The following is a 14659-nucleotide window of genomic DNA, read 5'->3' on the forward strand; positions in this document are numbered from 1 at the left end:
ATGTTGTCAGGCCCAGAAGTAGACCACCTTTCTGTTGTCCAACTCCTCTAACACCTGAAGGTGCACTGAACCTTCCATTATAATATATGTCAAAGCTCACAGTGAGGTGGGACACAGAAGGATGTGACATTTGCAAACTGGCCATCCCTTGCTCCCTAACAGAGAGATGCTCCACGCAGAGAACCAGGAATGAGCATTAAGCCAAGAGCACAATCCCAGGGACAACCCATGCTTTGACTGCAAGAGAACAGCAGGATGCACAAAGCATATACCAAATCAGACAGTGGGCCCATCTAAGCCAGTATGGTTTCCTCTAGCTGGCAGCAGCTCCCCAGGCTATGAGATGTGGGTCTTTTGCATCATCTGCAATGGGCTCCTTTTTAAAAACTAGAACTCCCAGGAATCAGCCCTTGCTCTACTGCTGCGCTGTGGCTTCTCCACATTCTTCTATTCAGCTAGGTTTCCACCTAGATGTGTGGGGGACAACCCAGAGAGAGCCATAACTTTGCATCTGGAGTTTGGATGAATATTCATCAAGTGTGAATTTGCAAGTGAGACAGGCCACCTTCCCTCTCTTTTGAGGGGGGAGGTATGAAGAAAATGGGACTGCTGTTCAAATCACAGCTCCCAGATCATGTTTCCTTCTGCCATAACATCTGGATCAACTTGACCTGTGACCCGAACTCATGACAAGGTGGTTCCCTAATCCTGCCAGTGGAAATTAGCAGTGTTGAGCAGAGAGGGTTGGAGGAGATGCATCTTATCATGACCTCAAGACCCGGGGTCAGTTGGGCCAGACATTACAGAGGGAGTCAATGCAGCTTGACATGGGGTTGTATCCAAATACTCTGTCATACTTAGTGCACACCCATTGAAAACAGCAGGCATAAGTTAGTCATCCATTATTATTTTTAATGGCTCTACTCCGAGTATGACTTAGATGGATGCAGTCCTGTGTTGTGTGCCACTGCACAGCCATCAAAGGCTTGAGCAGGAAAACCTGAGGCAGTCTTGGCTTGTTGCCCAAACCCCTCCCCACAATTGTGGCTTGTTAATTTAGGGAAAAATAGAAGTGCAGGCAATATAACTATTTCCATGTTTGTCGTCTCCCAGAGTCATAATGCCTCATTTGCAAGTCAGACGGCTATTTAGTCTACTTATTTCTGATATGTGGATTAGCATATTCTGAACAGCTATTGTACAGCTTGTTTCCTGAAGGGGAATAGGCAAACATCTCTCCTCCTCCCCCCTCCCTGCCTGCAAGTTCTCAGGCTTCCGAGGATTGTTTGTTTTTGATAATTATTTCCTTTCAATGTGGTTTTTTCCTTCCGCTGAGTGCAAGAACAGGGCTTTGAGGGATTCACCAGATGGCCTTGGCTTTCATGTAGGTCATAACTCCTACATAGAGACATTGATTTGATTTCTTTTCCTCTGCAACTCATATCTTTTTGTTTTAAAGTGAATATATATGTCCCTGTATTTGTTCTATCATATAATCAGAGCTTGAGATTACACACACACACACACACACACAGAGAGAGAGAGAGAGAGAGAGAGAGAGAGAGAGAGAGAGAGATTTTTTTGGAATGAAAATTCCCATCAGTCTCAGCCAGTACATAAAAATCATTTAGAGGTGTTGTTATTGCTGCTATGTTTTTATTGTATTATATTTTATTTATTATTCACCCTTCATTCCAAGGTCCCGGGGTCGGTCACAACATCAAAACACAACATTAAAAACAGTTCAAAACAACAGTTCAAAACAACAATAAGATGGGTCCAAAAATTACACACCTCAAGCGTTAAAAGCCAGGTAAAGCGGTGCATTTTCAGCAATCTCTGGAAGCTGCATAATGATGGTGCCGAATGCACTCCCGTGGGGAGGGAGTTGTTGTTTTAGGAAGCTGCATATGAATCTTGTTAAATAAAGTATATGGTCCAGACCAGCTGGAGGGTACCAGGTTGGCAAAGACTGACCTGTATCATTGTGCCTAAGAACACGAGCAGAGCCTGCCGGATCAGGCCCATGGCCCTTCTAGTCCAGCATCCGTGCTCACAGTGGCCAACCCAATGCCTGTAGGAACAATGACAAGTTGTTGTGTGCTAGTTCTGTCTCCACCAGTTGCACCCCTTTGAGGAAGACCAGGTCTTGGCAGCCTTCATGCCTTGGTAACTTCTTATGTGGCAGGAAAGGACCCACAATTCTGCAGATCTCAGGTTCTGGCATCTTCATTTACAGTATCTGAGGAGGTAGAGTTGGGGAGGACCTGTGTCAGAGACTCTCAAGAACCACCTGCCAGCCCACTGGCCTGGATGGGCAAATGGTCTGAACCAGCATAAGCCAGCTTTATAGTGCCTTGTTAATACTGCACACATTGTAATTATGGGTTTCTAAGCCACCTTCAGTGCCTATGGGTAGAATGGTATGAATAAATGAATAAATTCAGTCTTGCGAAGTGTCAGACTAGGACCAGGAAGACCTAGGTTCAAATTCTGTTCAGCCATGAAGCTTGCCCAACCTGCCTCTAGAGTAGTTGTGAGGATCAAACCAGATATTACTTTGGGTCTGGGGCTTTCTAAGGCAATGTTATCTGTCTTTTGGGGATGCAGGTGGTGCTGTGGTCTAAACCACAGAGCCTAGGCCTTGCCAATCAGAAGGTTGGAGGTTTGAATCCCCGCGTCGGGGTGAGCTCCTGTTGCTCAGTCGCTGCTCCTGCCAACCTAGCAGTTCGAAAACACGTCAAAGTGCAAGTAGATAAATAGATACCGCTCCAGTAGGAAGGTAAACTGCATTTCTGTGTGCTGCTCTGGTTCACCAGAAGCGGCTTTGTCATGCTGGCCACATGACCCGGAAGCTGTACGCTGGCTCCCTCACCAATAAAGCAAGATGAGCGCCGCAACCCCAAAGTCGTCCACGACTGGACCTAATGGTCAGGGGTACCTTTACCTTTATCTGTATTTTTATCCATCCAGTAAATTCACAAGGCAGCTTGCAGTGGAAGTGAGTGCATGTGGCATTGGACTGAATAGGAATTTTAACAGCACTTTAAAAAAAATGGTATGCTGTCTCCCATGAATTGAGCCTTTGCATGCAGTGCATCATCATTAGAGGAGTGGTAACAGAATGGAGAGCAATTGGCCATGAAGGCAATTTGTGCCTGTTATTAGTTGCATGGATGCTACTAGAGGTGTGAAATGATGACAAGATTCACCTTGTAATTGTACCTGTAATATGTGAAAGCAACCTGATGTAGTTCAGAACCCCTCTGGGTCATTCTAATTTTCATCTTTTTTGGATCCAAATCTGATCTATTAAATTAGAAGTGTTGCCTATAATGGGGAATCTAAAAATGAATGTAAATTCCCATCCTTTCCACACAAGTGTATAAAGTTTGCAGGCAAAGGAACTCCCTCAGTGTGGATTAATGCTGCCAAAATTCAGGCATGCCCATATAGGGGTTTTCATGTGAGGAACCTTTACTTACTTAATTATTTTTTAAAAAAGAAAAAGTTGCTAACTTTAAAAAAAAAAAACAACAGCCAGAAGTAGATGCAGTTTGCAGGCATCTTCTGAGGAGATGAAGCCTGTCAAATTTTAGAAAGATGCATCAGCATTCTCCCACAAGATAAGACTTTGCTATTTGTGGGTAGGAAAATAAAAATGTTTCCTTGCCCAGTTTTTTTTTGTGAGCAACTGGGGACCTGAAGAAGATTCCTGAGAAAGAGAACTGTGAAAGTTCTGACTATACTCAATGATTTTTCTTTTTCTTTTTTTAAAAAAGCCCTGAAAAAAATCATAATTTTTCACCACCACCCTTCATGGAAATACCTTCCCTTTCCATGAAGGAAAAGAGGGAGCGAGGTATGATTTTAAATTGATTGTTGGGGGGGGGGGGATTGGGAAAGAAGAAGCCCTCTGCCACCTACTGATTTGAGTGGCCTCAGAAAATAATTCCCTTCACTTGAAAGTAAGATGTGTTGAGTGTTGGAAGATTCAGGGCAGATAAAAGAAAGTATTTCCGCATGCAGCACAGAGTTCAACAATGGAACTCGCTAAGAGGCAGCGATAGCCATGAACTTGGATGGCTTGAAAAGAGGACTGGACAAATTCATGGAGGAGAGGGCTATTGAAGACGGCTAGCTAGGATGGCTGTTCTCTGCCTCTGCAGTTGGGAGGGAGTGATGCTTCTGAATCCCAGTTGCTGGAAACCACAGGGGAAGAGAGAGCTCTGGTGCTCATATGCTGCTTCCTAGTTTCCAACACAGGCAACTGTTCAGCCTCTGTTGAGAGCAGGATCAGGATCAGGACCAGATGGGCTAGTGGCCCGGTCCATCGGGTTCTTCTTGGGTTCTGCCCATCCAAAGGAAAGATTTTCCCCACCTCTTTATCCCCTCCCCTCTTGAGCTCTGGGTGTCTCCACAGAGTGACTCAGGGCACCTGACCCACATTGAGATGCCTTGTTCATGGTGAGATCTGACTCAGATGAGATCACGATCTGTTGCTCAGTGTGCACACAGAGCTGGTACACAAGCCAAGATGTTCCTATTCTTTCCTGCTCAACCCTTTTACTCGCTCTCTGGAAATCTCCAGCAAGCCATTTTCCTCCCCCAATTGTCATTATTTGTGCTATGAATGTGGTTCCACAACGAGAGCCTGATTTGCTCCTTAGCTCCATTTTGGGGCCAAAAGTCTAAGGGATAAACGTTGCTCAAACAGATTTATTGCTGCACTATGACCAAAAAACCAGAAAAATCTGCAAGTGTGTGGTGAGGAGGCATGCAAAGGGAAGTTGAACACTAAATCATCATTTTTATTAGACAAGCTGTAATTTTTCTACAGCCATAAAGCAGGATAAAACACGAGTTTTGCTTAGCCCTAGGCATGTATTCTTGGTGAGATCAGCATATAAATATTGGAGCAGTCAGGCAGGAGTCAGTCTTCCTCTGCTTTTGCTGCTCACTCTGTTACAATAAAGAAACCCTAAGAATATATTATTTATAACTTCCTATCAATAGCATTGTTATTAGCATAAGAAGAGCCTACTGGATCAGGCCAGTAGCCCATCTAGTCTAGCATCCTCTTCTCATGGGGCCAACCAGCTGCCTGTGGGAAACCAGCAAGCAGGATTCAAGCGCTTTCCCCTCCTGTGGCTTCCAGCATCTGGTATTCAGAAGCACTGCTGCCTCTCACTGTGGAGGCACAGCATAGCTTTCATGGCTAGCAGTCATTGATAGCACTCTCCTCCATGGATGTGTCTGATTAGTATTGATATTATTCTTATTATTGAAATTGACATTGTTATTATTATAATACAGAGTTTGGATGTTGTGTTATTTCTGCCACCTCTGTTGTATGCCTCAGTTACCGTATTTTCTGCTCCATAGGACGCACTTTTTCCCCTCCAAAAATGAAGGGGAAATGTGTGTGCATCCTATGGAGTGAATGCAGGCTTTCGAAGGGCTTGCGGAAAGCCTGCAGCCTGAAGCCCGAGGAGCACAGCGCCAACTCCCGCTGTGCTCCCTGGGCTTCAGGCAGCTATCCGCAAGCCTTCGGGCTCCGAAGGCTTGCGGATAGCAGCCTGTTCTGGGGGCTGGGGTCGGGGGAAGCTCAGGCTTCCCCCGTCCCCAGCCCTGCAAGCTCTGGGAGCGGCAGCGAGGTTACGCGCAATCTTGCCGCCGCTCCTGGACCTGTTCTGGGGGTTGGGGTCGGGGGAAGCTCGGGCTTCCCCCACCCCAGCCCTGCGGCTGGGGAAAAAAATAATTTTCCCCCTTTATTTCCCCCCCCCTAAAAACTAGGTGTGCCCTGTGGAGCGAAAAATACGGTATATCTATTTCCAGTGAGGCTGGGAAGCTGTCTAGCAGGAGAGATGGGGAAGGTTTGTCATAGAATTATTGAGTTGGAAGAGAATCTTAACTAAAGAATCCATGACAGAGGTCCATTCAATCTCTCCTTTAAAACCTCCAAGGAAGGAGAGTCCACCACCTTCTGAGGGAGTCCATTCCACTGCCAAACAGCTCTTACCATCAGAAAGTTCTTCCTGATGTTTAGTTGGAATCTTATTTCTTGTAACTTGAAGCCATTGGTTCAAGTCCTACTCTCCAGAGCAGGAGAAAACAAGCTTGCTCCACCTTCCATGTGACAGCTCTTAGATATTTGAAGATGGCTATCATATCTCCCCTCAGTCTCCTCTTTTCTTGGATAAACACACACAACTCCTTCAACCATTCCTCATAAGCCTTGTTTTCCAGACCCTTGACCATCTTGGTTGCCCTCCTCTACAGACGTTCCAGCTTGTCAATATTTTTCTTAAATGTTGGTGCCCAGAACTGGACACCATATTCCAGGTGTGGTCTGACCAAGGCAGAATAGAGCGTACTAGCTACTTTGGCTTCCCTTGATCTGGACACTAGACTTCTTTTGATGCAGTTTTGAAGCAGTAGGGAGAGCTGCCCAGCGCCAGAGTCCCCTGGAATGGTGAGCTGAGCCACATGGTGCACCAGCGCCATGGCACCAACTGAGCAAGTTCACAGCTGTTCCAGCTGACCTCACCACTTTCCAGGCCTTTATTTATTTAATCAAATTTGGATGCCCCTTGATTGTAGAAACAAACCATTCTCAAAGCAGTTTACAAGACAAATAAAAGTATTAAACTACTAGTAAAAATAGTATTAACCCCCCACCCCCACAAAAACCCAGGTAATTAAAATATTCAACTAATATTTCAAATCAACCAGAAGTTAAAAACTTGATTAAAAACACCTGCCAACCTTCTAGATAGACTTGCCTAAAGAAAATTGTTGGGGGGGGCACCAAAAAGAGTGCAGCGAAGGCGCCTGTCTGATATCAGTCGGCAGAGAGTTACACAGTAAGGGTGCTGCTGCACTCAAAGATTGATTTCTAACAAACATTGATGTGAGTATGATGTGGCTCCTGCAACAGAGCCAGTTGATCTGCAGCACACATGAGTCTTGGCTTCCTCTTCCTGAATAGGGCTTGGGAAAGGGAGATGATTACTACCCCTTCCAGTCCAAGTCTCCACTCAGGCCCACCACTGTTTCTGTGATTTCTGGAGGTGAGAGCAGCCAGTATTTGTCGGGTGCTCCAAACCAGCAGCCTCCCAAGTGGGTAGGACATTTCATATTGCCTGCTTAGAAAGGAAGCTGTTTTGCTAGTCTGTATATTTGCTTTAATTGAAGTAATCTGTGCAAATGATCCTCTTTCTATATGCATAGGTATCGCCTGGCCGGTCTCCCCGGAGAATACCAGTACAAGAACATCACCAGCGCAGAGATCAATTACTGCCTGATAAAGGACCTGATCATCTGGACTCAGTATGAAATCCAGGTTGCATCTTACAATGGAGCTGGCTTGGGAGCCTTCAGCAGGGCAGTCACCGAATATACTTTGCAAGGAGGTGAGTTCTGTCCTGGATCTCCTCTCATTGGCACTGGTCAATCAGCTTGTTTGCACATGGCAGTCTTTGTCAACCTGGCACCCTCCAGATGTTTGGGACTACAACTCCCATCAACCCCGGTTTCATACTGCCATGCTGACTGGAGCAGATGAGAGTTGAGGTCCAACACATCTGGAGGGCAGCAGGTTGGTGAAAGGTAGTGTATAGCTTTTAAAGTGTGTCTGTGTAGGAGGGAGATTCTCCTGGAGGGAGGCTGTTTCTGATCCCGTTTCCAAGGAGCAAAAGTGAGTTCTGAGTAAAAGGTGATAAGAGGCCGTTTCGTGCACCAAGAAGTAGCATCTGATCAAGTGCTTCTTACCTTTCCCTTTTGTTTCATGCCAAATAGTGCATTTTTGTTGCTATTTAACCAGCAGAAGTATTTGCACAGTTTGTGTGTTCCTACTTTGTATCTGATGTCACACCCAGCAGTGGCGTAGCGGGGGTTGTCAGCACCCGGGGCAAGGCAAGTAATTTGCGCCCCCTAACCCGTGGATTTTAGCACTCGAGTGCGAGCGCGCCCCCCAGATGTTGCGCCCGGCCCCCCTGCACCCTCCCACGCTACGCCACTGGGGCTGGGGGCGAGCGAAGGAGCGAAGGACCCCCCCAAGGGCTCAGCAGTAAATTTATTATTTGCGGAGCCCCCGCGGGCTGAGGCAGCCGAAGCCCCCTCCCCTCGGGCGCCTCCCCGCCCCCTCCTCTCCTTGGGCTGTAGGTGGAGCTCCAGATCTGGGCTTGGCGAGCGCCTCTCTTCCTCTCGGCCGGGTCCGGGGGCTTCCAGCCGTGCTCCGTCCTCGCCCCCCCCACCACGGCTGAGACTTGCGCTGAGAGCCGGAGCCAGCGGCGCCCCCTTCTGCCAGGAGACCCTCGCCCGCCCGCCGGCTTCCTCTCGGAGGGTTTTGGGGAGCGCAGGGCGCGTCGAGGCCCCTCGGAGCTCTCCTCCCTCCCAGTCGGCAGAAGCAGCGGGGTCGAGGGGATGGCAGCAGCGTCGGGGAGCGCAGCCGCAGCCGCAGCAGGGGGCGCGCGCGCTAGGGCGCAAGGCTGGCGGTGGCGGCAGGGAGCCCGGCGGAGGAAGGAACTTGTCCCTTCCCTCTGGACTCGCGCCCCCCCCCAGATGTTGCGCCCGGTGCGGCCGGCACCCCTGGCACCCCCCACGCTACGCCACTGACACCCAGACAGGTAAAAAGTAGATTAAATATATTCTGTGTTGGACCAACTGTGATAGGCCAAGGAATATAAACACTTTCAGAATTCTTCAGCAGGCACAATTTGACCTGATTAAGAGCACTGTGAAACTCCAAATGCTTACGGACCCATGTACCACTCTTAATTGGGTCATAAATACACTCTCCCCCTACTTTGTAGTGTCTCTCTCTTGTCCTTGGGATAATTACAGCAACTGCTAAGTTGTTGTTGTGTGTAGTTTTTTTTTAAGGTGTTCTTGTCCAGAGTAGTACCATTCTAATTATCATTAAAAATTTCTGAAATTAGGCTACATTAGGCTGCTGAAATTAGGCTGCCCTGGAGAGCAACATCTGTATCCCTACCATCCCTATCTGGAGCCAATGTCTCATTTTTCATTATGAATTTTCATGTGGTGACACAATTTGTTGGAGAGGGTAGGGATGGGGCAAGACATACTGCTTGTCTTGAATCCTGAAGTGTGTCCTAAAATTAGGTGGGTGTAAAGATACAAAGAGGTGTCTATGCACGTGGAATGTCAGGGCTGAGTGGTAGGCAGCTGTTAGAAGTCACCAAAGACAAGGAAGGAGGATCCAGGAGTTGAGCTTTTGAGTTGGAGCAGAAGGACCAACCCTGGAGCCACAGACCAAGGAACACACAGAGGCACAGTAGAACCAATAAGATCTGGTTGTGCCAAGCTGAAAGCCTTTTGGAGCTCTTCTGGTCCAGGAGAGCCTGTGGCCAGTTTGGATGGGCAGAACTAGCCCAGAGCTCAGGAAGGTGCCCCAGCTGTTGTTCCTATAGCTTGCCATTTGGGGCAAGTGCACATGAGAACTGAAGGCTCTCAGTTATCGCCCCACTGGCTCCCGACAGTGATTGGAATACTTCCTCCTTGCAGATTTAATGGTTGCCAAAAAAATAGCTGTGTGGCTCCAGCCTTCTGAGCCCTTTTGTCCTCTTCACGTCAAAACCCCTTTTAAGCTTCCTAATCATTGCTAAAAGCCTCTTGTGACTGAAAACGAAGCCATTGCTGCTTCCACCGATGCCCCCAAATTGCAGGCCAATGTTGAATTTTGAGCCGTAGTGAGAGTGTCACGGTCTTTGCTTTAGTGGGCTGTAAAAAGCAAGAGAGCTATTAAAACTTCCCATTGGAGACACAGTACATCAGTTACTTCATAATCAGTAAAGTGCATGTTACGGTTTTGCTGACTGGGAATAGGAGAGCAATATTATTACATGATTAAATACAGTTTGCCTTGCGAGAATATTTTTGTTTCTGTGTTTTGGTTAGGGGTGTGAGGTACGTTGAAATGCAACAGCAACTTAATGGGTCAATAAAAGGAACAACTGACTTGCCCAGGCATTTTTTTATGAGTGAAATCGGCTTGAAAGAAACAAGAGAAGCTTCTGATGCTAAGATACTGTACATGGAGGATACACAACTACAGATCCCTGTGCTGCTGTTGGGTGGTGGCTGGGGTATGTGCCTGCTCTAACCCCTGCCCCTCTAAGTCTCTGGTTCTAATGTGCTACAGCAGAGCAGTGGCGTAGCGTGGGGGGTGCAGGGGGGGGGCCGGCCGCACCGGGCGCAACATCTGGGGGTTAGGGTTAGGGGGCGCAAATCCACGGGTTAGGGGGCGCAAATCCACGGGTTAGGGGGCACAAATTACTTGCCTTGCCCCGGGTACTGACAACCCACGCTACGCCACCGCAGCAGAGTAGGGAGTTCAGCGATATAGGATAACCATCAATGACAGGAGCTGCTGACACAGCAATACTGAGTCTTCAGACTCTGCTTCTGGGCCCCTGGGAGGCATCTGGCTGGCCCCTGTTGGAGGCAGGATACTGGGCCAGATGGATTCTTGGTCTGTCCCAGCAGGGCTCTTCTTAACGATCCCCTCACAACACAAAAGCACAGAGCACTGTGTCAAGATCTAGTCCTATGCAGTGCAGGACACACAGAACATGGGTTGAATTAATTATTGTCCTACTTCCATGAGTTAATTTTTTGTACCAACTCTATTTTAAATGATATTAATGTTTTTAGTTGGCTAGTAGTTTATATCTCACACCTTCCGCACATTCATGTTTCTGGGCAGCCAAACATTTGAAAACTAAAAACACAGAGCAGCATTAAGCAAAAAGTCAGAAAGAACAGAAACAGCAGAATGAAAGCAGTATGTAAAATACCACTCCACAATAGCTTCAAGCGTGTGGACAGCATGGCAAAATGGGAAGTGGCATTAAACTAGGCACCAGTAGGGCTTCTTTTTCAGCCTAAGAGGTGCCAGATTGGGTTTGTGGCGATTGTGGCGAATGCTCCCCCTAAAACAACTTTGGGTGGGTGCTCACCAAGGTCTACCAGCTCCTATGATAACATCAGTAATAGGCAGGCTCGTGTGAAGAGAGGCAGTCCAAGACGTGAATAGCCCACAGACCCTAAAGCTTGTAGGGCTTTAAATGTAAGTAGCAGCACTGTGAATTGAGCTTGAAAAAGGATCGGGAGCCAGCAAAGTTGTTTGTGCATGATATCCCAGTGTCTGATCTCAGTTAGCAGCTCAGTAGCTGTGCTTTGAACAAACCACAGTTTCCAAGCCATCTTCAAAGGCAGCCTCATGTACAGTTGTCTAACCTATAGGATCTTTGGACTACAGAAAATAGCCATGTGGTGTTTGTGTGTTACATGTTCAAATACTGCAGGAGAAATATGGGGGGGGGGACCCCACAACTAAACCAGAAATATATTTTTAAAGTTATAAACTAGGAATGGAAATACAATTAAAATTCCTTAAAAATCAAAGCTCTCCAGACATTTTGAAAGAACCCCAAAACTATCCATAAGGAAGATTAAGTGCAACAGGCAAAGCCAATTAGGGACAATAATAATTTAACAAATCCCCAGCTGATTTTCAAATAGCTTTGTCTGGAGAAATGTTTCAATATTTAAACAGACATAGGGTTGCATCTCCTAGCATTTCATTCATGCTGTTTCTATTTAACCACTGGACAATTTCCCCCGATTCAAATAGTCATTAAATTATTAGTGTACCTAATTGGGTTTGCCTGCTATTGATGCAGTCTTCTTTCTTTTGCTTGCCTATAAAAGACCAACCTGCTAAAATCAAGGCACTTATATTCTTCCCTGCTAACAAGAGCTCTATAGTGTATGAGTTTGTACCTACCATGATGTTCATTTCTTGCACTCATTTTAATCACATTCTTTTTGTTACCTTTAAGGTTTGACATTCCCTTTCTTTTGGCATTTCAGGTTGACCTTAGCCATTTTCCTTGGTGCATTTGTTAATTTCAGGCCTCCAGTCCCTTTCCTTAAACCCGGCAATTGGCGCTAACGTAGCTTGCTTGATATTGTGTGATGTTAGTATCATCATTTATTGACCAGCTGTCTGTAGTCATTTATAAATATATAAATCCTGCGTTGCAAGTTGAAAGCTTTCCATTCTGCATTAGGGGACTGACAGAGAATGGTATTTAGAATGCAAGAGAGCGTAAAAGGCCCTGTGCCATTCTTGGGCAAGGATCTTTGACTATTTGATGGATTGTGGTTGGGTGTAGATTAAAAGCTGGACATTTGTAGTCTATTTTAATGTTAGTGCTTCATAATGTAGACAGATTACTCAGACATGGGCATTGCCATGTGATAATGTGGCCTTTATTGAACTGTGTTTGATTAGGCTTTCCCTTTGAAGTCTTCTCTGTTTGGTGTGGAAAGGGGCCAAAAGAGGAGCAAGCGGCTTGGTCTCAGTCTCATTTTAGAGATTATTAATGTCAGAGCCTCAGAGCAAAATGATGGGTTTCCCTTTATTGCTCTGCAGTTGGAGAATGTCCAGGCAATTGCTGCTTGTGACCATTTTTCACTCCCAAATAAAATAAACAGCTCCTAAATCCAGGGTGAGAATTTTTTAAAAAAACAAAATTTGGCAGGCAGGGGCAAGAGAGAAGGAAGCCACATTGTACTATAAAAAGGTGGGAAAATAGAAGCTGTTGGCCTTTCCACCTTTCTGGCTTTCTTCTCTGTGCCTGCTAATATTTGTGTTAGAAGCTGAGTAGATGAATGGCCAAGGTAGGAGGACTCAAGGCCCATCAAAGAAATGTCCTCCTTCTCCCTGGCTGCTATAATGGTGTCTGTCTGATAAGGAGAGCCCTTCAGGGTCAGACTAAACTGGGACCCCCTTCAGTCCAGCATCCTGTTTCCTATAGGGGCCAGCCAGGAAGTCAAGAAGCAAAACATGAAGCCTGTAGCCCTCTTCATTTGCAGTTCCCTACCTCCAAATGGTTGTGTTGCATGTAGCCATCATGACTATTAGCCATGGATAGACTTATCCTCCATAGGTGGTATTCAGCTAAGTTTTACTAATAGTAGACCTACTGAAGTTAATGAAAATGACTGTTAAGCCTGTTAATTTCAATATATCTACTCTGAGTATAAGCTTAATTGAATCCTACCCCTTAAGTTTATCGAATGCCATTTTAAAGCCATCTGGATGCTTCCTTTTACAAGGGCCATTCTGCTTTCAGTTCATCTTCACAGGCAGACAGCTGGGAAGCTGAAGTTGGTGCTCATTTGTGTTTCTTTAAAGAAGTTGTCAGGGTGGCTGTACACTTTATTTTTCATAATTCTGATAAAAGCAGTTTCCTACAATCCTACAAGATCAGAATACCATGAGCATTAAATATCCCAGGAGATCCTGTGAATAAGAATGCACACTGTAAATTCCTCCAGGTAGACCCTTGGCATCTAGGCGTTCATCAAGTTCAGTTATAAGAAAGTGCAAGGAGAAGACCAGCACACCAAATTCCTTTCACAATCTTAATCATCCATCTCAATTGACTTGTGTAAGCCCTTAAGACAATCCATGCTGGCAAGTAGAAACCCCCACAAATGTGCTGCCAAGCCCTCAAGACTTGAACACACAGGGAACCACTTCGCACTGGGTCACCCTATTAGGGTATATAGCCCAGTGTTGTGCACTCTGACTGGCAACGGCTTGCCAGGCTCTCAGGTTGGAGAATCTTTCTGACATCTGGTCCCTGGTCCCTGAGAAGGACTGTAGAAATTTAGGAGTCTACCATTCTAAAGGAATAGCCAAGCCATGAAGAGTTCAAGAAGACAGGAACCTGCCAGAAAAATGGCAACTACTGCTGTTCTTAACAGAGCAGTTGTTTAGTGCCAACACAATAATATCACTTAGGTTCTCTTGAGAGACTTGCTGGCACAGCATTAAAGCAGAGTAGTCCTGAGTTCAGAGGAGCTGACTCTCTGAACCTGAAAAGCCTTTTCAGAGTGGTGTTCAGCACAGCTCTTTGACCTTACATATGTTTGCTATCATTCATTACAACGGCTCTTTCCTCCTCTGATGTCCCCTCAGACTTGTGTTTATTTGTTTTTGGCACAAAGAAGACTGTGGCCCACATGCTGTTTTTACTGGTATTTGCATATGCAAAATTAGGATCTCAGATACACTTGTGTGAAAAGTTTATTAGTGGGACATTTCAAATTTACCTAGGAGGGCCCAATGATCCCCCCCCTTTTTTTTTGCCTGTGGTGTTTGGATGACTTTTTCCTCACTATATATTTCTGAAATTTAGAAACCTCTTCTTGATGCAAAAGCAAATTTAGATCTTCATCCATTATTAAAACATGTTTCATTGCGTGAAGTCTAGTTTATACGATAAGAAGGTAGATCAGGGTATTCATATCTGCCTTGGAGACTTCTTTCCTGGAGTATTTCCCTGCCTAGGAAAACCTGATAAGAAATGGGACATAGTCAGTGAGATATTGAGCTTCTCAAGTACACTGAGGCACTGACATTATGGCATCAACAATGGTCATGTAAATCAACTTCTGTTGTGTTTGATCTTTGGCCATACTGTTGGGAATGGGTGTGCAACAACATCTCAAGATCCACCTTTCAGATTCAAGATTCCCCTGATGCAAACTATTTTTTAAAAAGCTGTTCCTGGTAAGAAAGTCCAGAAATTGAACAAATGAGAAGTGCTATGTGGCT

The 14659-nt window shown here is 45.8% G+C and overlaps 1 protein-coding gene across 7 annotated transcripts in view; it reads left to right on the top strand.

Annotated features, from left to right (window-relative positions):
- The window catches only part of SDK1 (sidekick cell adhesion molecule 1), a 598536-nt gene that overhangs the window by 416300 nt on the left and 167577 nt on the right, over positions 1–14659 (top strand). For all 7 annotated transcript variants that reach the window (XM_081169333.1, XM_081169337.1, XM_081169338.1 and 4 more), the window contains exon 18: positions 7234–7415. In XM_081169333.1, the coding sequence (XP_081025459.1) occupies positions 7234–7415 (182 nt within the window). The remainder of the gene's footprint in view (positions 1–7233; positions 7416–14659) is intronic.

Source organism: Podarcis bocagei (assembly GCF_964188305.1).
Source record: "Podarcis bocagei genome assembly, chromosome: 14".
Lineage (NCBI taxonomy): Eukaryota > Metazoa > Chordata > Lepidosauria > Squamata > Lacertidae > Podarcis > Podarcis bocagei.